We start from the raw sequence: 27991 nt of genomic DNA, 5'->3' as shown, positions 1-27991 counted from the left end.
GCAAAAAAGTTATTTATAATATTCTCTTATAATACTTTTAATTTCTGTAGGGTCAGTAACCATGTCCTATCTTTCATTCCTAATATTGGTTGATCTGTGTCTTTTCTCTCTTTTTTCTTTCTTGATCAGCACAGTTAAGGTTTATGAATTTTGTTGATCAAAACCAACAATATTGTTGTTTCAAAGCACCAACCTTTGGTTTTACTGATTTTTCTATATTGTTTTCTATTTGTTCGATGTTTGGTCTGTTCTTTATCATTTTTTTTCTTTCCTCTTGCTTTGGGTTGTTCTTTTTGTTTTAGTTTCTTTAGGTAAAGTTTAGATTGTTGATTTGACACCTTTTTTCTTTTCTAATATAGGAATTTAAAGTTATACGTTTCCCCTGAGCACTGCTTTAGCTGCCTTCCATAAATTTTGATAGACTTTTTTCAAGTTCAAAATATTTTCTAATTTCTCTTATGATTTCATCTCTGACCCATGGGTTATTTTATAATGTGTTTTTAAGTTTCAAAATATTTGGAGATTGCCTAAATGTCTTCCTGTTGTTGATTTCTAATTTAATTCTACTATGATCAAAGACAAAAACTTTGAATGGTTTCAATCCTTTTACATTTTTGGAGGATGTTTTAGGTGAACTTGAAAATAATGTGTATTCTGCTGCTATTGATGAAGTGTTCTACAGATATATTTTTACATCAAGTTGATCGATAGTGTTGTTCAAGTCTCTTATATCCTTCCTGATTTTCTGTCTACTTTTTCCATCAATTATTGAAACTAGGGTATTGAACTCTCCAATAATTTGAGTTGTGTATTCTCCTTTCAATTCTGTAAGTTTTTGTTTCATGTATTTTTTAGGTGTATTAATGTCCTGGGCTGTCGTAACAAATTATCAAAAACTAGGTGGTTTAAAACAACAGAAATTTACTCTCTCACAGTTTTGGAAGTGAGAAGTGCAAAATCAGGGCATTGGCAGAGCCACGCTCCCTCTGAAGGCTACAGGGAAGAATCCTTTCTTACTTCTTCCAGCTTTTCATGCCCCGAGGCATTCCTTGGCTTTCTGTACAGCATAACTACAATGACTGCCTTGGTGGTCACATGGCCTTCTGCCCTGTTCATTTCTGTGTGCCCTCTCCTCTTCTTTTCATAACACCAGTCATTGGATTTAAAACCCTCCCACACCACTCCAGTACGATCTTATCTTAACTAATTACAGCTATTTCCAAATAAGGTGACATTCTGAGGTTCTGGGTGAACATGAATTTGGGGGAAGGATACTATTCAACCCACTACATACACTACGTGTATACATTTATAACTGTATAAATGTATCTTCCTGATACATCGATCCTTTTTATCATAATGAAATGTCTTCTTTGTCTCTAGTAATATTTCTCAAAATCTAACATTTCTGTTTTATTAGCTTCATAAAATCAATTAAAAGGCATTCTGTATCCTTTCATACTCTGGAAGAGATTATTTTATATTATATGTGACTCACCTAACCCCTGAAAATCTTGAAAGAACTAAGTGGAAAATATGCCTATCAATTTACTTTTGGATAACATTTGTAATGTCTTCCATGAGGAGTAGTCTATTTTTTTTTTTAACTTTTGAGTCAATCTTGGCAATTTAGAACTAGTATGGTGTAATGTAGTGTTTCTCAATAGTTCTACTTTAATTTTGGATGAATCAATTCTTTATTATTTAGGACCATCCCTCACACTACAGGACATTTGACATTCTGGGTCCCTATACACTACATGCCAGTAACTTCCCAGTCTTTATGAAAATCAGAGCCATACCTCCTATGCATTTCCAAATGTTCCTTGGCTGGGGTTCGGGAGGGGGGGAGAGGCAGGGTCATTTGGGAACTAGTGGCATAGTAAAGAAGGTAAACTTCAAAGACAGACTTCTTGTGTTTTAATACAAGCTCTGACACTACTGAACAAAACTTAAATTACTTGACCTCTCTCTATCTCAGTTTTCTTATCTGTAAAATCAGAATAGTAATAGTACCTATTCTATTATTGTGATGATTAGATCAGTTGATACATGTAAAGTTCTTAGAACAGTATCTGGTACATAGTCAGCGTTTGATATATATTAGCAAATATTATTCCACAAACTTGTCATTTCAACAAGTTTTTATGTGACAGGATAACTTTTTCTTCTGATTAGTTCATCTTTTCCTCCCATACTCCTCTTAAGCAAGCAGCTTTGAGCTCATTGTATTAGGGAAGGGATAAACCAGGGTAGGAAACAGAACAAAAGAAGTCTTCCAGAACTTGATTTCTAAAAATGTAAGACATTAGGGGAATAGAGAAGTTTCCATATGTAGATAAAATATTGGGGAGAAATATGACAGGAAAGAACTGGAATGAACCTCACCTACCCACAACCTCCTCACCCCAAGTTGCAAGAAGAACAGAAAGAAATCTCCCTGGGTTAAGGAAGAAGAGGATATCGTGGGGGAGTGCTAAGAGTATAGACACTGAGGATCCTCAGAAGATGCGCCTGGTACCCTGATTCATAGAGCACCAGGGAAGCAGTAAAATTGCACACAAATATGAGGAATCGAAGGTGGGGGAAAGGGAAACCTGAGCTTTGGGATAGTAAAAATGACTGGGAGAGGCAATTATGCTTACCAGGCTTTAATGTGGAGATGGAACTAACAGAGAGAGAGCGCCACCGTACCTGACGGGGCCAGGCAGACAGGAAGGGAGACATGTCAGCGACAGATCATGCGGATCAATGACTGAGGACCAGACAGAATGATGGGCAGCTTAGAAGACACCTGCATGAACAGATAACATTGAGAACGAGACTGAGTGTCTTCATCCCACCTATGCCTTGGAACCATAAAGACCACCCCCTACCTCCTCATCCCTCTACCACCCCATTCCTGAAATTAGACTTAAAGTTTGGAAGTAAGTTTTTACCTCTCTGTATAGTTTTCAGTTTTCTGAGTATTTTTTTAAAAAGCAAAAGGATGCTATTAGGTTAGCTCCATGTTAATTACTATGTTAAACACTCCATCCCTCATATCTCTTCAAAATTCCCTGTAGATTTTGTTTTCCTTAGTTAATAAGAAAGTGCAGAATCCTCTAATAACCAACTCTTGTGTTAAATTATTCACAATTACCTACCTTTCCTTTTTTTCTCCATTTATTCCTTTTTTCACCTCTCTTTCTCTTAATTTTTCCTTTGGTATCATCTAAAAGAATTAGATTTTTTTTAAAAATTGAAGTGGCCTGGTTTATAATAGGCAGACGAGAACATCTCCAGGGAAAAGAAATTAACTCCATGATTGAAAGAATGGAAACTTTTTTTTATCATGGTAAAGTTACATTAACTTTCTGTCAACAATGAAAAACAAATGTTAGAACTAGAAACTGTAAGAAAATCAAAAACTATAAAAGAAAGTCATGGTTCAAATGTGAAGCAATACGAAGATACGGCATGGTTTTAAGCAACTGATAAAACGTAAATGTACTTGATGCTATGACTAGAAACATCCCTGGAGAGTCCCAGTAACCAGGGTATTAGATCCATGAAAGGGAAATCTAATCCTAGCATATGACTTGGCACTGACGTAACAGTATTTATATAGTTATAATAATTTAAGTGCTGATTATTGGTTTTGAACATTTAAAGTGAATCTATGGACAAAAATAATGAGTTAGTTTTGATTGTAAGTGTAGAGCGGACTATTGAAAGCATAAAAAAAATACAGTGGGAAGAAAAGATGGAGGAAAGGGTAGGGGCTACCTATATTAAAGAGTAAAATAACTGACTAAAGTTGATGGAACAAAAAGTAGAATTACAAGTATATTATTTATTGATGTCAAATTAACTAATAGAAAAACTAATTACAATACAACTAGCAAACACGGAGAGGATAAAGGCAGGTGAGACAAAGGAGTAATTTAAAGTGAGCTAATCAATGGATATTGTCTGGAGTTGAATGTAGAGAACATCTGTTATATTTTGATTGCCTGGTATCTGATTCTCCTTCATGTTTGGTGAATATTCCTTTGCATGCCTCCTACCATCAATGCTGAAAAGGCCAATACTTGATTTTCCAGTTTCCTATGCAGCTGGGACATGGACATGTGATCTAGTCTCAATCACTGTCTAGGAGCTAGTGACATAAAGAAGCAGAAACAGTGAAAAATTCATTCTGCAGTGGTGGCAGAAATACCCACTGTCTAGTGGCAGCAGAGGCAGTGATGACAGTGGTATCATTTAGTGACCATGGCAATGCAAGTTGAGACATCCAGTTCAATACCGAGTTTCCCCGAACATAAGACCTAACCAGAAAACAAGCACTAGTATGATTTTTCAGTATGGCATCCCCTGAACATAAAGCCTCATGCGTCTTTTGGAGCAAAAATTAATATAAGACCTGATGTTATTTTGGGGGAAACACGGTAGTGGCAGACTGGGCTCTGCGGCATGACTTTGCCTATGGTTCTAGCTGCCAACTTTCACTTTCAAAGACTATTCAAAGATTAGTTCTTTAGGCTTCTGGCAATTCTGCAGGTTACTCAACATCCTTTCAATAAATGCCTTTCCCATTTAAGTCAGACACTCAGTTTCTTTTGTTTACAACAAATAACTCTGAATAGTCCTCTGGTAAATTAATACTAGAAGTGTAACACATTACTTGAGAAAAAAATCAGAAACCCAAACGTCAGCAGTAGTTAGCACACGTAATTCCTTCCGTTTATGATCAATCTTCCTGAATTCCACTGCCTCGTCATTCTCCAGTTCTGACATCATTTCCTCTCCAAAGCCTTTCCTGATCCCTTTAGCACATGCATACCAACTCATAACACTCACCTGCATTGTAATGGACTATTGATTTATCTTTATTACCCAATGTAATAAAAGTTCCTTGGCTGAAGGGACCATGCCGTGCACACTATTATTCCTGACACTTACGTGGGTATTCTCAACGAACATTTGTTGGAGAAGCAGAAGTTTTAAAGGAGTTTTAGTGAATTTTCTTTTTAAATCATCTTAACTTATAAATGAAAAAATTTTAACAGCGTGATAAAAATACCTTCAGTACTTGAATCTGTCTGGCTTCCAGAAGACGATGAAGACGAAGGGAACACAGGGTCATCGGAAGAAGAAGATGTTGATCTACGTCGGGATCGGTGGTGGTTTTGGTTTTGCTTTTCTTTTTTCTTTCGTTTGTGTTTATCTTAGATTGATATAAAACGTAACATAATTATTCTCTGAAATATTAGCAACAAATGAGAGAGAAACAAATAACTTATAAAGCATATTTGAAATTACTCACATGGTCTTAAAGCAAGAAAAATTCCTACCTCCGTTTCTGCTGGTCCCGGCATCTTCAGGACTTCGGCCTGTGGATTTCTTATTCATGCCTATAAAACCTGGCTGCCATGTCTGTAAAACCAAAATATTGACAAATTATGAGAGAATTTAAAAAGGCAAAATGATGTTTTTGGGGGGACAAAGGAGATGGAAACCATATTTTAAATTCTGAATGGAAAGAGGGTCAGGTATTAGTTATTTCTAAAATGGTTTTATATTTCTATTAAGTGGTAACCTTTCATACACCTAATTTGAGTATCTATCCTCACAATATGCAGATTTGATCAAAATAAGCACCTTGTGTTAGCTGAAATTTGCTTTATAGCCTAAAAGAACAAGAGTTTAGCACCGATGCGGTGATACTCTTGGCTCACATTATGTCAAACTGGTTTTATTCCGTGATAAAGGGAAACACCACTTGCTGTAGACTGAATTGCATCCCTTCAAAATTCATTTACTACCATGTGTCCCCAAAAATAAGACCTAGCCAGACCATCAGCTCTAATGATTCTTTTGGAGCAAAAATTAATATAAGACCTGGTATTATATATTATATTAATTATATTATATTATATTTATTATATTATATTATATTTATTATATTATTATATTATACTATAGACTTGATCTTATATTATAGTAAAATAAGACTGGGTCTTATATTAATTTTTGCTTCAAAAGACGCATCGTCGGGCTAAGCCTTATTTTTGGGGAAACATGGTATGAAGCTCTAACTCTCAATGTGACTGTAGAGATAGTGTCTTTAAGAGGTAATTAAAGTTAAATAAGGTCATAAGGCTGGAGTGCTAATCTGATAGGAGTAGTGGCCTTAGAAGAAGAAACAGAAAGAAACATCTCCCCAAGCACCATAAAAAGAAAAGACCACGTGAGGATGCACCAAGAAGGAGGCCATCTGGAAACCAGGAAGAATTCTCACCAGAAACCAAGCACTGCTGGAACCTCGACCTTGGACTTTGCATCCTCCAGAACTGTGAGAAAATAAATTCCTGCTGTTTAAACTGTGCAGTCTGTGGTATTTTAGCATTATGGCAGCTGAGGCGAATGATAGACCAGTCACGGATAGCTGTGATTGTAGCTCCCCTTCAGAGCTGAGATGTATTCTGGTACCTGCAGCACCTCATTCCTAGTTCCTTCTTGGGCTCAATTTTTCCCTCCCATCCTTAAAGATAGACCATTTTAGGCCTCAGTCCTTAATCTTTTGATTACTTCTCTCTATACACTATTCCTTTGGTTCCAGAACTTTAGTACACATAAGAAACACCAAGAAGCTTCTTAAAAGGCAGATTCCTGTGCTCCACACCCAGAGATCTTCATTTAGAAAATCTGGAGGACGACCTCTACTAATTCAAGAAGCCTTGACCCCATAGTTTGAGAAACACTGCTCTCTAAGTAATCTTGTGTACTCATACAAATTCAAGGGACATGTTACTCCTCCCGCCCTTTTATTTGTTCAGATCTCCAATCCCTCATCTCTGCTTAATATGCATTCTCCTTGGATCATCTACGAGTTATCACCCTGCATATTAAAGTAAAACCAAGTTTTTCTGGAGATTTAGACATGTTTGTAGGTAAAACCATTTTTCTCCTAATTCATGCATTCATACACCCAATTTATTTATTAAACCCCTGAGCCAATACTGGAAATACAATGGTGAACAAAATGGACAAGATCTCTACATTCACTGGCTTACATTCTAGTTTGGGGTGAAGAGGAGAAACAAACCCATTTCTAATGACAAGTGTTACAAAGAAAATAAACAAGTGATGATAATGCCTATCCTGGTGGATAGGAAGTGTCTGCTTCTAAAAAGGTGATACTTGACCTGAGATTGGAAAGATGAAAATCAGCCAGCCATGTGAAAGCCTGTAGGAAAGAACTTTGAAACAGACAGAAGACAAGTTCAAAGGCACTGAGGCAGGAATAAGTTTAGCATTGCTGATGTTCAGAAAGATGGTAGTGGAATCTCAAGCACAATAGTCTGAGGGAAATGGTACAAAATGAGGTAAGTAAGCAAGGACCAGACAATGTAAAAATATAAAACCAGCTTTATGTTAAGGAGTTGGGATTTCATCCCAAATATAGTGAGAAGTAATAGGGTTTTAAGCAGGGGAATGTCAAGATCTGATTTGTGACAAAGCACAGTCACATGATGTTCTGAAAACACAAATCAAATCCAAAAAATCATGCTAAGACTGATGTCAAGGAGCTTATCCCCTATGTCTTCTTCTTATCCCCTATGTCTTATAGTTTCAGGTCTTGTTCACTTCTGCAATCCATTTTGAGTTAATTTTTCTTTGTTGTGTAAGGTAGTGGTCCAGTTTTCCCAATACCATTTATTGAAGAAGCTATTCTTTCCCCCTGTGTGTTCTTGGCATCCTTGTCAAAGATTAGTAAACCAAATATACGTGGGTTTATTTATGGGCTCTCTAGAGGTTCTGTTTTATTGGCCTATCTGTGGCCAATAAATTCCACTTGGAATCTTGTCACAATTTGGTCACTACTTGGAATCTAGTGGGCAGAGGCCAGGAATGTAGGTAAATATCCTACAATGCACAGGAAAGCCCTTCATGACAAAGAATAATCCAGCCCCAAATGACAATAGTAACAAGGTTGAGAAACTCTGTCCTAGTCCAAACCATCCAAATCTCTTACTTGAAATACTGTAATATTCAAGTAACTGGGTTTCCTGCTTTTACTTGTACCTTTATACAATCTCTTCCCCACAAAGCCATGATTTTTCAAAAACACAATTTTTTAAATTGAATTATAGTTGACACACAATATTATGTTGGAGGTAGAGGATATTGAGTCTTTCACCATTAAGTATGATGTTAGCTCTAGGGTTTGTAGATGACCTTTATCAGATTCTTCTATTACTAGTTTGTTGAGTTGTTGTTCTTTTTATTTATTTATTATTTTGGAACATTGATATCAAGACAACTACATACTTTCTGAAACTTACGTACACATTCTATTTGTTTGCTCTGTCAACATGCAAAATTTTTAAGACAGAAAAGCACAGAAAAGTAGTGAATGCCATCTCTTACAGAGACTACCACAACTATGTCCAATGCTACCACCCCTCCTCACTCTTCACCATCTGTCTGCCATTTCAGCAATGTAGCCTCTTTGGTGGGATGGGGTGGGGCTGCTGAATCGCAGGAGCAAGCAGTCTTGTTTAAGAAGCCCAAGTGAGATCAGGCAAAGCTCGGCTGCTCAGGAGCTCCAGCCATTGTCGGTCACACCAATCAGTCCTGTGAATCACAGACTGCGGTCATTTCTACAGCTATTACAGAACCAATGACCTCGAAGTGGATTAGACTCTGTTTGGGGCTCAAAATATGATTTTTCTTCATCTTGGTTGAGCCAAATTTTTTTAAGAACACAGATGAACCTGTCAGGTTCATGGTAGTGAGTTTCTAAAATGATGGATATTGAATTTTGCCAAATGCTGTTTTGTTTTTTTATCGATTGATAGGAACATGTAGTTTTTCTTGTGTAGTCTGTTTATATGGTGAGTTACACTAACCGAATTTCAAATGTTGAACCAGCCTTGAATTTCTGGGATAAATGACACTCATTCACAAAAGTATTTTTACACGTTGCTATATTCAATTTGCTAATACTTTTTTAGGATTTTTGCATTTTGTTCATGAGGGACGTTGATATATACACACATATATATATAAAATTTTTTTAAATCCAGTTTTGGTATCAGGTAATGTTGGCTTCATGAGTTGGAAAGCTTTCCTGTTTCTTCTATTTTCTGGAAGAGCTTGTGTAGAATGACTATTATTTTGTCCTTAAATGTTTCATTAAATTCACCAGTGAAACTACATAGCACTGGAGAATTTTGCTTTTTCAGTTATAAAACTATTCAGCTTATCTGTTTCTTTTTGGATGAGTTTTGCTGGTTGTGACAGTGGTCCATTTCATCTAAGTTGTTGAATTTATGAGTATAGAGTTGTTTGTAGAATTCCCTCATTGTGCTTTTTTAATGTCTGTCATCTTCTCTTGCAGTGACATCTCCTCTTAGAGCATGTATGTTATAGAAATGACTTAGTACGCTTAAAACAAGACAAAGTAGAGAAAAAACATACCTGCAGCTATACAATCCTCAAAGCTTGTTATCATTGACTCCTTCCTGTTTTTCAATTCTATATACTATCAGAAACCAAGACCTGTTGATTTGTCCTTGCCAATATTTCTTCAAATTTCCCCCTATTCCCAACACTGCTTGGCACAACCCTTTAATATCTCCTAAACCATCTATCTAAACTAGTCCACCTTTCGCCTAACAAGTTTCACAGCCTTTCCCCACTTCCTTCACACTGCGGCCAAACTTTTTCAAGCTCCAGTGGGTCTACACTGTGTACAAGATAAAGGCCCTCCACGTCTGGCTCAGTCTTGCCTGCTGAATTGCAGTTCATTTTATTTTTCTAAATCAGGGGTTTTAATACGTAGGCTTCAGAAAAGAGAGGTGGGTTATGAATCTCCTATAAATTGGGTATAAAATGTTCTATGAACGTGAATTTTATTTCCAGAGCAGGGTCTACAGCCATTATTAGATGTTCAAAGTGTTAAGAGAAGCCTTCAGCCTAATCCGGTCTCTGTAATAATGTATCAAGAACACACTATATAGCTTCTCCAACAGTTTCCATCTCAGTAATCGCTCCTTTGTATGAACTTAAGATTCACAAATTTTAACAATCTCACCTATCCTTAATATTTTGCAGAGGAGGAAACAAGTCTAGCACTTAACTATTTTGTTCGAAATTATTCTTGTAAAATTTATTTTCGGTGCAACTGAGTTAGTGTTTATCTGCTATTTTCTTGGTCTTTTTATGAATAAATGTCGTTATTTCTCCTTGAGGTCAGGAACCTTAGAGTTCTTTGAAACTGCAATTATCTTCACTGTCATAAAAATAGCTGCTCACCCGTTTGCTGAGAACAGTGATGACAATAACGACTCCTAGTCCCAAGGCAGGGGAAGAGGGATGCACTGGATGGGGATGTAGTTTTAAGGCGGCATGAGCACCTTTGGAGGATGCACAATTTTCCTGAGCTGAGACACCTCATAAAATGAAACACCCACGGGGCTGAGGAGAGACCTGAGAAAGTGCAGAAACAGAGGCCAAGTTTCCAGAAGCAGGGATGTGCTAACCAGCGTTCAGACAAAATATTCCCCACAGGAAGCAACTCCAGGGGAGATGCCCAGGTGTTTGGGAAAGAGAAAGCGGGGAAAGCACCAGTTTTGCAACGAGCTTCAAATTTCAACTCCATCACATGCAAGCTTGTTACCTTAAGTATTTAACTCTCCTGTGCCTCAGTGTGCTCCTGTGTGTCAACCTGAGGACTGTTGTCGTGGTTAAATAAACTAACGTGTGTAAAACGCTGAGGTCGGCGTCTTACTCTGCAGCGGCGGGTGTGTTTCCGAAGGGCCTGGGGGGCGACGTGGCGGGGGCGCATTTCCACCGAGCGTCACCGGGGCCTCCTCGCAGTGGGAGGACGAGGAAGCGCTCGGGGGGGTCAGGTCGGGGCCAGCAGGTCCGCACATCACGTGCTTCTGTTCCACGCGGTCTGGCTGAGGAGACGCCCGAGGAACTTTCCTTGTTCAGCGCAATTAGCGAACGATAACATGAGATCCCTCATACCTGTTTTGCCTCCAGTCGCAGAACCTATGCACGCATTGAGCATTTACTGCATACGTGAGAAGTTCGCGATCGTTTACGGGGAAGAAAGTGCTTACGAGAACAGACCTATATATTCCGGGGACGCCTTGAACGCGGGGAGCGACAGATTCGAGGCGCGGGGGCAGACAGCCCACGAGGGACGGAGACGCCAGGGAGGGGCTTAAACGGGGGTTGGGGGGAGGGGAGAAAGAAAATGTCGGCGCGGCCTCTTTCCAACCACAGCTCAGACGGGGGCTGTCACTTACTGGGAACTGCAGCGGAAACGACCTTTTCCGGCGGGCTCGCCAAGCCCGGCCGCCAGGTGCTGAGGAACCAAGGTGACCACCTCCGCCGAGTCCGCGGCCGGACCGCGCGCGGTTGCGCGGCAGGGGCCTCGGAACGCGCGTGCACGTCAGCGGCCGGAAATGCCCCGCCCACGACACAGTGAGGGGCGGAGCCTACGTGGCACTTCCGCCGCGCCGCCGGCTTCAACGCCTGCAGGTGGGCTCCTCACGCTGCCACGTGCGTCGCCCACAACCTCAAGCCTTAGGCCACATTCTGTAACGGGCTGTCACCCCATGGCGACGTCATCTGTTTGGGATTGAGACTTCCCATCCCGCAGTGGGGTTATTTCTCCACGAATTCAAGTCTTCCCTGGTTATGCAGATGAAGCCTTGCGATTTTCTGGCTGTGTTCGCCCATTGAGAGTTTTTCCGTAGCCGTGTCTGTTGCTGTGTCAAGTTGCTCTTCCTAAAGGGCCCCAGAAGAATTCGGGTTTTGGATTTGTTGATCTGTCTGGTCATTCCCACGGAACTTTGGTGTTCTAATTATTCTCTTGGATTTTATACGGAAGAATTCGCCTGTAAAGAACAATTTTGTCTTTTTCCCCAAGAATGCGGTTGGACGGAAGTGGTGTGGATCGCATCTTATGTTTCGTTCACGAAGCTTTCTGAGTTTCTGGGAGATAACCTTCCTTAAAAATGAAAGGTGCTGGTTCTCCGTTTGCCAAGCCTTTTTATCGTCTTTTAAAACCAGAAATGTGTACTGAGGATCACCAGATACTTGCAGTATCAGTCTTAGAGACGGTCGTATAGCTCTTCTCTGTTATCCTACAAGAACAGCACTACAGTAATCAAGTTTCTAACACTGAGCCACCCGTATAATCCTGGTGTGTGTTCTTCCAGCACGTGGCTGGATGCCATTCGCCGTGTGGTTAATTTAGGACTTTTGTGTCTGTGTTCATAAGTGAGACCGGATTGTAGTTTTCTTTCCTTCTCTAAATACCTTGTCTACTTGTGATATCGGTTTATCCTAGGGATCAAAATGAACCCGGCAGGTGAACTTTGTTTCTATGACCCGTAGTAGACATGGCCTGGGAATAATCCGTTCCTTAGGCTTCGAAGAACTCATCTTTAAAGCCATCTGGGTGGCGTTCCTTTTTAAGGGATAAGTCTTGTTTTCCAGAAAAGGATCCATTTCATCGGCATTTTGAAGTTTATGAGGATAAAATTGTCTACACAGTATTATTGACATGTTTTGATCTCATGTTGTTCTCATTCATTTTGTATATTCTGTTTAAGTCTTTGTCTCTGTTTCTTGATCAGATTTATCGAACCAGCTTTTGATTTTATTAATAACTCTATCATAGAAGTTTTTTTTCTCTAATGTATGTCTTCGTTAATGTCTTCTTATCTATTTGAGTTTATTTGTTCTTTTTGTACAATCTTGAGTTGGAAACTTATTTTCTTTAAAATGTTTACTATGAAATATTACAAACGTGTAAGATTACAGAATAATATAATGAACACCTATATACAGACTACCGACTACCTAACTTTAGCACAGTTTAGCATTTTCCACGTTTGCTTCCGGTTTTAATATCTATTCAGTTAGAGCCCCCTGTGAGCCCCTTCTGTAGTCTCCCTCTCCCTCTCTTCTTCCCCAAAGTTAATTACTCCCCTGGACGTGGTATCCACTATTCCCATGAAAGCTTTTATACATGCTACATAAATTTGCAGCTATATAAGTAACATATAGTATTGTTTTGTATGTTTTTAAACCTCATAAATGATACCAATGTGTAACTTGTTTTTATCACCCCAAATTATCCATGTTGATTCATGTAGGTCTAGCTTTTTCATCATAACTGCTGAATAGAATTCCATTGTATGACTATAAAGCAATTTATCCATTCTCCTGTTCCTAATAATCTAACAATTAATGATTTTTGCCATTACAACATGAGTTAATGGGCATTCTTGTAGATATTATATTGGGTACAGGCAAGAATTTTTAGGCAGATGTCTACAAATGGAATTGCAAGGTGGAAGAGTTTGTACAATTCAACTTTGGTATTGTGAAATTGTTCTCCAGTGCTTGTACCAGCTTGCTTTTCCACCAGCAGTGTGGGAGAGTTCCTGTTGCTCCACATCCATGCCATCTCTTATTTGTTTTTCCTAGTTATTTTGCTCTTATAAACAATGCTTGTAGTAAACTCTCTTGTATGTATCTCCTGGTACACATGTACAAGAGTATCTCTGAATATATACCTAGTAATGGAGTTATTAGCTCTGTTTTATTTTAGATATGTATTTAATAAACATATACATGTGCCCCCACATTAAAGATATTTCCTCTTTTAATAGAATTTAACTCATTCATAATTATGTGTTTAGATTTAATTCTAACTTGTTTTTTCTATGTATCCTGCTTCCCGTTCTTTTCTGTCTTTCGTTTGATAAAGTTTCTTTTTCCAGGTTTTTTTCCTCTACTGATTTGAAAGTTATACCTTCAATTTTTATTCTAGTGGTTACAATTATTATATTTTAACTCACTTAAATTTGTATTTTTATATAAACATGTAGAATTAATCAGTACCCATCTGAAGCAGTCTTGCATAGTGGTTAAGAGTGGACCCTCTGAAGCCAGACTGCCTGGATTCAAATTCTGGCTTTACTACTTATTAGCTGTGTAACCTAAATCTTATTATATAACCTCTCTGTGCCTGAGTTGCTTCATCTGTAAAATGGGGATAAAATAGCATATAACTCATAAGATTGTTGTGAGGATTAGTGCATTAATATATAGTGTGTAAACTTCTTAGGACAGTGCCTAGCACACAGCACATAGATTTCTCTAATGACCAGTTTTTTTCTAATCTATGAAATGGGCATAATACCTTCCTAGCAGGTTTGTTATAAAGACTCAATGAGTTATTGCATATACACATTCAGTTTAATACACTGAGCACCTTCTTTGCATTTGAATGAGACATGGTTTTTGGCTTCGAGGAGTTTATGATCTAGTAAGGGCACAGACAAGTAAACACAGTTGCAGTGTGATGTAACCTTAATACTCTTCCCACGTCCTCTCTTGTTCCCTTTTTACCTGTGTTTCCCGTAGAGCAATGTTTTAGAACACATTAATCAGAGCACACATTCCCCTGCCAAAAGCATGTTAGCTTCCATCACACTTTACATAGACCACGAACTCCTCGCGTGACTTCAGCATTAGATTCTGGGTCTTGCCTTATTTTCTAGACTCATTAACTACCACTCTCCCCTCTTCTAAAGGACTCTCACTACACTGGCCTCTTTTCATGTCCCAAACCAACACTTTTACAGTCATGCACCACTTAGCAACCAGGATACATTATGCATCAATAGGTGATTTTGTCAAATATCATAGAGGACACTTACACAAACTTAGTATAGCTTTCTGCACTCCTAGGCTATAGACTATTGCTCCTAGGCTACAAGCCTGTACAGCATGTTACTGTACAGAACAACATGAGATTAAATCAAGCAGAAAAGAAAATGATGCAATCAAGAGATGCAGGAAACGGGCTGGCCCGGTGGCTCATGTTGTTGGAGTATGGTTGGAGCTCCATACTCCTAACTCCGAAGGCTGCCGGTTCGATTCCCACATGGGCCAGTGGGCTCTCAACCACAAGGTTGCCAGTTCAACTCCTCTAGTCCCGCAAGGGATGGTGGGCAGCGTCCCCTGTAACTAGGATTGAACATGACACCTTGAGCTAAGCTGCCGCTGAGCTCCCGGATGGCTCAGTTGGTTGGAGCACGTCTTCTCAACCACAAGGTTGCCGGTTTGACCCCCGCAAAAGATGGTGGGCTGCGCCCCCTGCAACTAGCAACAGCAACTGGACCTGGAGCTGAGCTGCGCCCTCCACTACTAAGACTGAAAGGACAACAACTTGAATCTGAACGGCACCCTCCACAACTAAGATTGGAAGGACAACAATTTGACTTGGAAAAAGTCCTGGAAGTACACACTGTTCCCCAATAAAAGTCCTGTTCCCCTTCCCCAATATAATCTTTAAAAAAAAAAAAGAGAGAGATGCAGTAAACACAAGGTGTATGAGGCTGCTGCCAGTGTAACCGGCCGAACTGTTTTACAGGAAACCTTTTTATGTGTAGAAAAGTATGCTCTAAAATAACGATTAAAAGTGTAGTATAGTAAATACAGGAACCAGTAACACAGTTGTTTATTATCACTGTGAAGTATTATCTTAGAAGTTGTTTATTATCACTGTGCAGTATTATCTTAGAAGTACTGGTCATACTCGTATGTGTTACACTTTTATATGACTGTCAGCGGAGTATGATTGTTTACACCAGCATCACCACAGCATGTGAGTAATGTGTTGCACTATGACTTTATGATGTCACTAGGTGACAGGAATTTTTCAGCTCCATTATAATCTTAGGTCACCATTATCTATGGGGTCCATGGTTGACCAAGGTGTCGTTATGTGGCACATGTCGTTATATTTCTCAGTGTCCTCTGTCCAAAATGCTCCTCCCACCTGCTCTTCTCATGGCTTATTCATCTTTCAGGTCTCAGCTTGATTCAGTCATGTTCTTAGTTACAAACATCAGAACCCGCTCTGGCTGAGAAAGGGCCTTTATTAACATACGTAGCCCACAGAATCTCCAGGACGACCAGAGGCCAGAGGTGAGTGCAGTACAGCCAGTGCTCTAGTGAAAATCCACTGCTGCTGCCACTGCATGACACCCAAACCACAACTTCTACAAACACAGTCCACACAAAGAAGGGTTGGGGTACCAGAAGCTGTGCCTCTGCTACCCTCAACCCCCTTTACCGGAGTTTGACATATTTCCTTCTTTCATCTTGCAAATCTTTCTTGCAAAAAACGTTGACTCTTTCCAACTTCATTTTTCAAGTTGAAATTTTGCACAGGTATACCTGATTGAGGGGCCCAGGTCACATGCATGTACTGCAAAGGGGGTCAAGGAGGCAAGTTTTCGCACAGGAAATTCCTCAGATATTTTGAAGGATGTTCAAAACTGCTGGGCATTCAGAAAACGTTACATGAACACTGTCGTGTTACCTCAGCATAAAAGCCTTCCCTAATAACCCGAAGTATACACATATTCGCTCTAGTCTGGTGCTATTATTCTTTCACTGCACTCTGTCATTTTCTTCAAGACATTTATCACAATGTATATTGTTATATATGTATTTGTTCAAGTGCCTTATAAGTGCTGGAGCCAGAGTCTAATCCTTACGTGGAGTGTCACTCGACAAGTGTAATTCAAACAGCCCAAAATACTTTTTAAATGTACTTTAGTCTTTAATGGTCTCTTGGAAGGAAAACAGCATCAAAGGGGCTCCAAGTCACAATTCCCAACAGTTCCCGTAAGTTCATATTCCCTTTTCTCTCTTCTTCAGTTCTACCCAATCCTTATGTGGATTGGTGTAGCTTTTTCTTCATAAATTTTGCCCCAAGGGCTCTCCCTTGAAATGTTTTCTGCCTATTCTTATTTCACATCACAAACATTCAGAACTGGTCTGAGAGGTACATTTTTGGGGGTGCAGGGGTGGAGTGAGAGGGAAAGTCTTTATCAGACAGAGGAGACCGGGAATATTTACGTCTTGATCGCTTTGGGTCACTTGTGGTTGGCCTCCAGATTATAAGTTTTACGAGGACAGGGACAGTAGCTGTTGTATTTGCACATAACACAAAAATCTTACAAATACATAGTCAATTAACACTTGTTTTCTGGAAAAAAAGAGAACACTGAGGTGTAGACAAGGCAGTGCGCAGCACAGAACAGGTGTTCCTGGTCTAGTGAGGGTGGTGTGGGCTGTGCAGTGAGTAGGGGTGGTTTGGAAAGACCTCTGAAGGAGGTGAGGCCAAAGCAGAATCTTACAGAACAAGAATTCACCAGGCAAAGAAGGTGACGGTAGAGAAGAGCATTCCCGTAGAAGTGCAGCACAAGCCCAGACAAATGGCAGACAGCTAGGTGTGCTATTGCTAAATGTGAAGGGGGAGAACTGTCAGGAGGTGAGGCTGGAGGGCCCGAGGTGGCTATGCTCGGCCTTGCACCCCATGTCACAGAGGCTGGGCTTTGTCCTGTGGGTGATAGAGCCAGTGGGTGGGTTGGGGAGTCATTCTCAGTTTTCCATTTGAAAGATTACTGGGTAGCAGTGTGAGGTTGCATTTGAAAAAAAGCAAAAAAAACAACAAAAAAAGCTTCATAGCAAAAAAATGTAGGCTGCCTTAAGGCAGCAGTAGGAAGTAGGGATAAGCAGTAGGAATAATTTAAAGAAATTATCTGGGGGTCATATTGGCAGAACTGGGTGGGTGGTTGGATGGGACAGTGAGGAAGGTATCTAGAAGTGTCCAAACTTCTGGCTTGGACAGCGGGAGTCAGGTTGGCAGTGGAAGATAGAGCGGGAAGATTTCCAGCTCAGCTTTGGTGAACTGGACTTTAAAGTACCTGTGGGATTTCTAAGTTTAGATGGTCAGCAGGTACTTGGATATAAGAGTCCGCAACTTAAGGCAAAGGGTCAGAGACACAGACTGAGGAGGGAGCAGCATGGGCGTGATAATGAGTTAAGAGTTGGCTGTGGGGTGACTGCTATTCTTAGGGTGGCACTTGGTCCTGCTGACATTCCTTTCCGTTCCCCTCTCACTTGTACTTCTCCTACCTCTGACCATTCCTTCTCCAAATGCTTCCTCCTCCCTCCAAAATGTGATGGTCTCAGGTAATTTCACCACGTGGTTCTACTGTGCATCCATCAAGATTTATTTCCAGCCAGAATTCTTACGTAAGATTAAGACCATGTCTCAAAGCACATTCTAAGAGAAAAGAGGTAGTCAGCAGAGTGGACCGATCGTCCGGGGACCACACAAAGGCTTGGCGATTCTGTGTCCTGTTTACTTGCATCCAGGATTGGCACTGTGAATTGAACCTGGCTGTGACTATTGTTCCTCTGAAAACATCAAATTTGGAGATCAGGGGGCAGAATTGAGGTCTGTTAATATGCGTTAACAGGTACCCCGCCTCCCACCCTACTTTAATCCTGCATATGTATTTCTCAAGTGTAGCTCCCCTTTTATGCCTAGTGTATTTTCATTTCACCAGGAATCAAAATCAAACCAAAAGGAAATAAAAATTTAAATCTTATTCATATAGAATAACTGTTCGATCATAAAAGAGGAAAAATAGTTTACATGGATCCACTTCTTTAAAACAAAAATCACAACTGTTACTTTGTGGGAAAGGAGTGCTTTATTCTCTAGGATACCTTGTTCTGTGTTCACTGTTTCAATGATGGACTCTGAACTCACAAGCAAACCATGCCGTGATTTAAATTTATGTAGAAAAGCTGATTAAAACACAAAATCAGTATTTTGAGAAATTCACTTGAAAATGTTTTGGTCTTTTTTTCTTTCCGCCTTTCTTCCACCTCCCTCCTCCCCCCATACTCCTGTTCAAGCTGTTGTTTCTCAGTCTAGTTGTGTAGGACACAGCAACCTGGCCCACGCTGGTGTTATGAGCCTTGCACGCCCCCCGGCTGAGGCAGTCGGTCGCCAGTCATTGGTTGGCCGCTCACAGCAGCTCATGGCTACTCACAGCAGCCGGAACTGCCGGCCACCAGCCACTGGCCACTCATGGCAGCACACAGCAGCCCACGCCAACCTCTGGCTGCTCACAGCAGCCCAGCTCCAGGGAGAGCTGCTGTTCACAGTCTTAGCTGTAGAGGGAGCAGCTCACTGGCCCATGTGGGAATCAAACCAGCAACCTTGGTTTTAAAGAGCATGGCGCTCCAACCACCTGAGCCACCTGGCTGGCACTGAAAATGTTTTGTACATCAACTACTTAAAACTAGTTATAACAATACTATCTTCCACTCTCAAGGAGTGAGTACAAGGGTCATCTTGGACTAGAAACACTGAAAACAATATAGTGAACCACTTGGTCTAGAAAAAGTCTCCTCAGTTTGTCTGAGGAACTCTGTGCCAGAGTTTACCAGAGCTACAGGTAGTTTTCCAGTATATTTCTATTGTGAACTTATTTCTTTTAATTTAATCCTGTGGGGGTGATTAATGCACTATGAGTCTTTAGCATCACCGAAGAGACTAAGCAACTTCCAATTATTCCAGAAGTCGCTGGTATAAATCACGCTTCTTCTATCAGGTTAACTATTCACCCGTTGTAAGTACACGGTCATCATCTGAGTGACCTGCATTAAGTATCCCTCAGTCCATGGCAGTGGTCCTTGCACCCTCAGGGGAGCCAGGCCAAGTGTGAGTAACGCTTGAATGCATAACAGTGAATTAGGGCTCAGGTCAACTGTGTGTTTTTAGTTACGCTCAGGCTTATCAAGAGTCAGGAGGACTCTTCTCAACTGTATATACACCCTCGGACCCATACAGACAGACGCATAAGAACATAATCATTTCTGTTCTCCACAAAGTACTCAGGACTTCCACACGAAAAATCACGAGTTTATATAAATGCCCATTTTCATATCAATTTATGAATTTAAAATTTCTCTCAAAAAGAATAGGAGATACTGTTTCTAGGAATCAGTTTTGGATGGGAGAACTTCTGACACCCATAGGAAATTGTAATGGTGTCTTTCCTAGGTTTTACATTTCTCTTGTCCATTTATGATATTTTCTCTACCATATACTAAATTCTGCCCATCTGCACATTACTTTATTATTAGCAAAACACCTCTAAATTATTTGTATACATATGCATATCTACATTTAAGTTGAACCTTATTAAACTATTAATATTTGACTGTTTTTGACCTATGAAAATAGTTTTTACACATGGTTGAACCTAATAAAATCTGAACTTTAGTTAAATGTTTATATCTCCTTATAGGTAAGCTATGTGGTACTTTCTGCTTTACTACAGCAGGGAAAATGAAGGTGCTTACTTTAATCACCAGTTCTTAATGCAGCCTTGCAAAACTGTGCTTGCTGACTAGTGGTGAATTTCATGAAACTATTTAAAGGTGTAGTAATTTAGTATTTGACCAAAATGTCGATTGCCAACTGGACATACTGTCTTTGTACGTATAATACCCATCTACTGATCTGGAACAGCCTACCCTAAAAGAAGGCTTTTGCAGGCTTCTGGTCAATTCCAAAATCAGCAGGCCAAATAGTAAAGTACCAAAGAATTTTTAATTGGGAATTCAACGTCTGTGTCCTCAATAACATTTAACCTTGTGGAGTGACCCCTTGAAGCCCCATGCTAAGCACCAGTAAAAGAGATAAGCCCCAAACCTTGCTGTCAAGAAACTTACCATCTTTCAAGAGCTAGAAAAATATAAATAATGAAAGGATATCCTAAGTGTTTTAAGTTTCAAATTGGGACCCAGTAAAATGTAAAAAGAAGACAGCACTTAGGAAGTTTTAGACTGACTTCAAACACTAAGGGCAAAAAGCCGAATACAAATGTGTACTGAGTTTAAATTTAGTCACTATGATAAAGGTTTCATCTTCCAAGGTTCTGGACCCAAGAAGTCTTTTGTCACCCAGAAACAGTGACTAAAGATCCTCCAGGTCAGTTAAATCCACGGCCACTTTCAAGAACATGGTGTCATCTTTAATGTAGGTGTTCTTGGCGTTCTCCAAAGTAGAGTGAGGCACAAAGCGAGGACAGCCAGAGGCAATGTTCATCTCAGCATCGGGTCTTTTAAAGCTGCTGCTATTGGGGTCAGCCTTGAAGGTCTCCATAATGTGGTTCTTTTTGCCACTCTGGTCCAAAAGCATCAGGGTCACCCTCTGTCTGAATGGCCATTGCAGCAGTGAGTCAAACTCCCCTCGCATCACCACAAAGTACAGCGACAGGTGCGTGCCCTTCCCGGACCCATCCCCATTCAGGTATGCTCTCGCGCAGAGCCGATAGCCACACCGGCTGGTGTAGAACGGCTGGCTGAAGATGGATACCGTGTGCCCGTCCAGCGCCTCCCTCTTCTTCATCCTGTAGTCTGTCACCTTCCAGATGAGCTTTCCATTATAGCAGGCACCTTCGAGCAGTTTAAATCGCTCTTCATTTTTATTCAGTTGTGCTTTATGGATATTAATGTGGACATCGTGTTTGTTCGTCTCCCCTTCTAAAACAACTGCAAAGGAAAACACAGATTCTGTGGGCCTCAAAGTTGTCTTTAGCATTTGCCCAAAGTGGAATTTTTTTATCTGAAGAGAACCAATAAAAGTCTGACATCCTAAAGATGAACTGAATTCAATGTCCACCCATGGACCATTTGTATTAATTGTATCAACTCAGTGAATCTCACGTCTTGGCGAGAGCAGCACCAAAAAATTTGAATGCGTCCTCTTGAACTGAATCTTGCCAAAGTGTAGAGAAGACACGTGCAACATTCAGTTAGCGTGTTAGTTAGCATGGTGAGCGCCATGGTTTTCTAACCGGCATGCTTTTAAATAGCCAAACCCTTTTATGGTTTTCTCTATAGGCATACCTTGTGCTATTGGACTTCACTTCATTGTGCTTGGCACACAATGCGTCTTTTTTTAAAATTAAGGTTTGTGGCAACCCCGTGTCAAGCAAGTCTATTGGCACCATTTTTCAGCAGCATTTGCTCACTTCGTGTTTCTCTGCCACATTTTGGTAATCCTCATCATATTTCAAACTTTTTCATTATGTTTGTTATGGTGATCTGTGATCAGTGATCTTTGATGTTATTAAGGCAACACCTTTCACCAGCAAAGACTGCTACTCACTGAAGGCACAGATGATGGTTAGCATTATTTATTTATTTATTTATTTATTAAATTTATTGGGGGTGATATTGGTTAGCAAAATTATATAGGTTTCAAGTGTACATTTTTATAATACATCACCATATAAAGAAGGTGCCAAAAAATGTATACACATTTTAAGAAAGGAAAAATCTATAAAAATTGTAATACTCAATATAAACCGGTAACAAAATACAAGCCACGTTTGACTTCTACAATTACAAGAGGTGCTCAAAGTGGTTACCATCAGCGTCCAGACACTTCTGATTATGGCAAACTACTGCTTGAGCAATGTTGACCAAAGTGTCCGCTTGTATACATTTTTTTGGTACCCCCGGTATTTGACCCCTTTTCCCCTCTGGTTAGCATTTTTTAGCAACCAAGTTTTTTTTAAATGAAGGTGTGTACATTTTTCTTTAGACATAATGTTATTGCATACTTAATAGACTGCAGTGTACCGCAAGCATAATTTTTGTATGCACTGGGAAACCAAAAAAAGAAGAAAATCTGTTACTCGCTTTTTTGTGAAATTCACTTTATCTCAGTGGTCTGGAACTGAACCCACAATATCTCCGAGGTATGCCTGTACTTAAAACAATGATCCCACCACACTGCTTGCTTAGCTTTCTCCTTATTTTCCACTCTCCTTAAAACCATCATTCCCTGTTCGTGGAATGTCTTGGTCCTTTTCCACCCCTGACCCCTCCCAGCTCCAGCTGGTGGCTCTTCATCATTTTTGCCCGATTAGCCAGAATCTCATGCACTTTGTTTCACAAATACCAGATTCAACTATTGTTTATCCTGGATGGCTGTGACTCTCCACTTGGCCAGGTGTTGGCTTTTTTCATGAACATGTGCAGACAAACAGTCACCAAAAGAGAGATAAAAAGTATTACACATACCTAATCTTTGATCATTGCTTTCTAGCAGGGCAATTTTCTGTTTCACTGTATCAATTGCTTCCACCAAAGGCCTCATGTCAAATTTATTTTGTTGCTGGTTAGCCATTTGTAATAACTGACGCACTTGCGCTTCTAGCCAAGCAGACTTGTCAACGTGACTGGTAAGAGCCTTTCAGTACAAAATGGATATTAATATCTTAGTAAATTAATATCTTAGCAGTTCATTGAGATTAAATTTTTCAACTCACACATTTTACATTTAATTAAAGAATTAATGAAATGAAACTGCGTAGCCAAGAATAGAAAATTCAATGAGGATTGCAGAGATTAACCACCTATATCTTCCTCCTCTTCCTCCTCCTCCTCCTCCCTTTCCCTCTCCCCATCCCAGCTGCTGTTCCAAATCTTTGGACTTTTCTTCATCTGATTTTTACTCATCCCTCAATTTCTCTTCACTTGTTTCTCTAACCTATCTTTATATCTCTGTTCTCATGTTATCTCTCCTGTTGCCTTATCACTTCCCTCTCTTCTTAGAAGTGATTCTCCTGATTCACTTCTGCTCTGCTAGAAGGCAGAGAATCAGCTAGAAGGCAGCCCACCTGTTCTGGCCTGCGCACTACAGATGGTACAGAAGTGCCCTGGGTGAGGCCTGAACTTTTGACTGCTCTCTTTAGATGGAAGAGATGAAATAAAACGACAACTATAGCTCTCCTCCTCTCTTGCCCTTGCTGCCTTAACTCGACTGCTCAATGTGTTAGAAAAAGATCAGAATTGAGATAGTAACATATGATGTTTTTCCTTTCTCCTAGACACACTCACATGTGCGTACACATACATACACATACACACACACACACACACAGTGTGCTGACAAAGTATGGAAACTATATGGCCTGTATTTTCTGGGATAATTCAAATTTCAAAAATATTTTCCATACAACATGTCAAGGAATCTTTTTCACTATAATTTTATAATTACAATAAAGATATTATTCATTAGGAATTTATGGCTTTTAACATTCATGATTTACAAAGTAATTTTTGCTCTCTTTTGTTGATGTTTAAAACATTTTCTTCCCAAGGGAATTAATAGTTTCACTCTGTTGGCTACAAAATTCCGGACTATAAATGCTCTCAATGAATCTGAAATCAAGTGACTAATATTGGCCCAATGTTAATTAAAACCCTAACTGCCATAAATTAGATAAAATTATTGTATCAATGTTAAATTTACTGACATTGCTAAAGGTACTGGGACTATGTAAAAGAAAATCTTTATTCTTATGAAATACACACTGAAGTATGTAGGGGTAAAGGGCCATAATATATGCAGCTTATTCTCATATGGTTCCGAAAGAACAGAGGGGATCGGGGGAGTTGGGGAGAGAGAGAATGAATATGAATGACGAAGCCAACGGGACAGAATATTGACAATTGGTGAGTCTAGGTGGAGAATATACAGGTGTTTTTTGCACTATCTTATTCTTGTAATTTTTCTGAGCTTTTGAAATTATTTTCATTTAAAACATTATAAGAAAAACCCTCACTGCCAATTGAAGGCTAAATCTTGGTGATTAGTAGAAAGGCCATTTCTCACCTGGATGTTTGAGAGGAAGCTTCCATTTTTGCCAAACAGCTGTGCAAACTGCTTGAACTCCTTTTCGAATTTCTTTACAGTTTCTGCTAGTTGCTGGATTTTACTTTCTTTCTGCTCTAGGCTTTTATATAAATCAGAAATCTAATAACAGGAATGTAGATTAGGTCATTTAAATGCATGCATACAAATTAAAATAAATGCAGTTCTAGGAAAATATTGCAGGTAAGATATGGTGTTAAAAAATGTATACACATTTTAAGAAAGGAAAACTGTATTAAAATTGTAATATTCAATATATACTGATAACAAAAGATAAATACAAGTCAAGTTTGATTACTGCAATTACAAGAGGTGCTCAAAGTGATTACCATCAGCGTCCAGACACTTCTGATTATAGCGAACTACTGCTTGAGCAATGTTGACCAAAGTGTCCGCTTATACATATTTTCTTGGCACTCCAGGTATATATAGAGAGAGAGGGTGCCAAAAAACGTATACACATTTTAAGAAAGGAAAAAACTGTATCAAAGTGGTTACCATCAGCATCCAGACATTTCTATTATGGCGAACTACTGCTTGAGCATAGATAACATCTCTTAAAATGTGTGTACACTTTTTGGCACCCCCAAAAAACTACATTATATAGTTTTCTAGGAGATTATATATATATATTTATTCACATATTTATTCACATATACATATATATGTGAATATATAAAGGAATTTATAGGAATATATAGGAATTTACCAGTAGATTCCTATATAATTCTAGGAAAATATTTGCAGGTGCTTTGAAAAAAACTGACTCACAGATTCTCATGAATCTTTTCTATACCTAACCCACTATGATGGTTCATCTAATGACAGTGACATCACTTGACTGAATTTACTGAACTGGTTATCTTCATTCACTCAGTATACACTTACTAAAAATCATTAGTCCCCATACCACATTAGATGTTATGTGCACAGTATCAATAGTAACAGCTGAAATCTGCTGAATGTCTATCATATCCTTATATTCATTAGCTCTTTTATCCTCAAAGAACCCTATGAGTTGGGTTATGAATATCGGTCCCATTTTACAGATGATGACACAGAGGCAGAGAGTTTATGTAATCTGCCCGGCATACAGCTAGCGAGTGGTAGGCAAAATGTGGTACCCGCTCAGAATTTGTAACCTATGGGACAGAAATAACCAAAAACCGAAGAGTGACCCTAGACAACTCTTTTCTCATCCTCATATCCACTCAATCAGCAATACTTGCCAACTTTAACACACAACAAGACAAAACAACATCCATTTCTCATTTCCTCTCACCTTGTTTCAGCACCAACTTCAGCCTTCATCACTTCTCACCTGGACTGCTAGAATAGCTTCCTAACTGGTCCTGCACACAGGTGCTGGAAGGGAGGCTCTATGGGAGCTGGGCCTGGCATGGACCCTACAGTCCACTGTAACCCCAGCAACTGGCCCGGCTCCTGGCGCCAGGAGGTGCTTGCTAAATATTTGTTACATGAATGCGTGAATGCATGTTCTCCCTTTTCAGTCTTGTTTTCCTTCAATGCATACTCCATGCATTGTCCACAATAATATGCAGACATACATCTGGTCTTGCCCCACGCGCCCCACCCTCACCCCCGCCCCTTTAACCATTTCTTGTGGCCTTTCACAGGCCATACAGGGCCCTACGCGCTCTGCCCCTGGCTACCTTTTCAGTCTCAAGCCCATTCAGGTGTCGTGTGCACCCCAGCAAGAGTGCACAACTTCTATTTCCCACCAGGCCTTTCCCTCTCAGACACTTCCTCCTTCATCAAGAAAGCACTGCTTTCCAAGTCTCCACTCAAAGGGTACATTCTCTCAGGATTATTACTAGGACCACCTACCCAGGCTACCTCTTAAATGCCATGACACCTGACTATACTCGAGTGTATATAACATACCCTTGTTACTCTTATTGCTTGTTGTTGTTTTTGGTTATTTTCGTCTTTTTTCCCCCCTCCAGTAAATTGTGAAGGCGATATCTCACTTATTTCTTTATTCCCAAAGTCTTGCACAGTTCCTGGCACACAGAGGGCATCTGCTACATATTTTATAAATGAAGGCACAAATGGTGGCAACAACCATCTGATCTCTGGCCCCAGAATCCTCTATGAAGACCCTGAGAGCTGATTTCCACCTACGCACCAGACATCTCCCTGCACAAAAGCAAGTCTCCCCTCCTCACCTTCACCTCTAACCTGCTCCGGTCCTTGTAGTGCCCCATCTCAGTTAACATTACCATGTTCTCTGCCTTCTGAGCTCACAGCCATTCCAACCCCCACGTGGTTCCCAATGTCCGTCTCCCACTGACGCAGCCTTGGCTGACCATGACCATCACCATCCCCTCCTCCACCATCTTGCTTCCAACCTCATATTGAAAGCTCATGTGCCAGGCACTGTGCTAAGGGCTTAAATATGTCATTTAACCCTCACCATCACCCCATTTACAAATGAAGAAACTGGGGAGAGAGAGGGTAAGTAGCTTGCTCATACTCATAGGACGGTGTGTGCAGCTCATCCCCGGAGCCAGGCATCCTGATACCAGAGCCCTCACTCGTCAATTGCCAAGCTCTACACTACATCGTCTAATCTTTTGTAGCATTCTTCTGCCTGGTCGCTCTGTCCTCATTCTCTTCTCTCCATCTATCCATCTACCATGCTACTGCCAGCTGTCTTACTTTTTAAAACCAAACAATTAGCTGGCCAAGTAGTTTCCAATGTAAAAGTCCCTATTAGCTCCCTAGTACTGACAAACATTAGTTCAGACTTTTGGCCTTTAAATCCTTTCTGAAACAAGGCAGAATATGAATAAATAAAAGAAACATGAATGCAGTGGTCAAAACGTCTTAGCTTACATGGAAAGCTATTGCAATCTGAATCCAACAGACCGTGCCTGTTTTACCCTGAGCTGTCTCTCCATCCCATTGGATTCTGAAAATCTCCATCCAATGGGATTCAGGGAATACCATTTCCCTGAACCATCAGCCTCCCTTATGCCTCCCTGCCTTAACTTTTCCCTTTTAGAATGCCCTCTTTCTACAACATGTGAACTGACAGACATTCTCTTCCTTCAAGATGTATCTCAGATGTCCTTCCCCATCTCCCCTGGAGTACACTGATGTAGCCTCTGTCCCCAGACAGGCGGCATCCTCACAGCATGTCTGGTTCCATTTTTGTGAGCTGTCCCTAGCAACTAGCATTGTACCTGACACATGGGAAGTATTTGTTGAATGAATGGATGGGTGAATGAGGCAACTGATAGAGAAAGAAGTTGGGAATGGTTACTAGGCAGCATGCCTTCTACCAAAGTTACAGTTTCACAGTCTTTCTAACATTCTCCAGTATCTGACCCTGGAACT

General features: G+C 40.1%; 2 protein-coding genes across 3 annotated transcripts in view; both read right to left on the bottom strand.

Annotated features, from left to right (window-relative positions):
• Positions 1-240: 240 nt before the first annotated feature.
• On the bottom strand, positions 241-11477 carry LOC308487905 (uncharacterized protein encoded by LINC00467). The gene is made up of 5 exons (XM_081026812.1): positions 11307-11477; positions 5337-5418; positions 5066-5209; positions 3147-3214; positions 241-2794 (listed from the first exon to the last, which is right to left on the bottom strand). The coding sequence occupies exons 2-5, from the start codon at positions 5392-5394 to the stop codon at positions 2729-2731; spliced, it is 336 nt and encodes a 111-aa protein (XP_080882938.1). The 5' UTR covers positions 5395-5418; positions 11307-11477; the 3' UTR covers positions 241-2728.
• A 7103-nt stretch (positions 11478-18580) lies between these two features.
• The window catches only part of TRAF5 (TNF receptor associated factor 5), a 44507-nt gene continuing 35096 nt past the window's right edge, over positions 18581-27991 (bottom strand). For both annotated transcript variants that reach the window (XM_081026810.1, XM_081026811.1), the window contains 3 exons: positions 24590-24730; positions 22993-23161; positions 18581-21453 (listed from right to left, as the gene is read on the bottom strand). In XM_081026810.1, coding sequence (XP_080882936.1) covers positions 20876-21453; positions 22993-23161; positions 24590-24730 — 888 coding nt within the window. In that variant the 3' untranslated portion in view covers positions 18581-20875. The remainder of the gene's footprint in view (positions 21454-22992; positions 23162-24589; positions 24731-27991) is intronic.

This window comes from Rhinolophus hipposideros, assembly GCF_964194185.1.
Source record: "Rhinolophus hipposideros genome assembly, chromosome: 19".
Lineage (NCBI taxonomy): Eukaryota > Metazoa > Chordata > Mammalia > Chiroptera > Rhinolophidae > Rhinolophus > Rhinolophus hipposideros.
The sequence above is the reverse complement of the archived record's forward strand: the minus strand, read 5'-3'. Positions and strand labels throughout refer to the sequence as shown.

Coding starts and splice junctions, on each gene's coding strand:
- LOC308487905 (XM_081026812.1), bottom strand. CDS start 5,394: ATGAATAAGAAATCCACAGGCCGAAGTCCTGAAGATGCCGGGACCAGC. Junction 5,210..5,336: donor CGGGACCAGCAGAAACGGAG/GTAGGAATTTTT, acceptor TATCAATCTAAG/ATAAACACAAACGAAAGAAA. Junction 2,795..3,146: donor AATGGAGAAAAAAAGGAAAG/GTAGGTAATTGT, acceptor CTGTTCATGCAG/GTGTCTTCTAAGCTGCCCAT.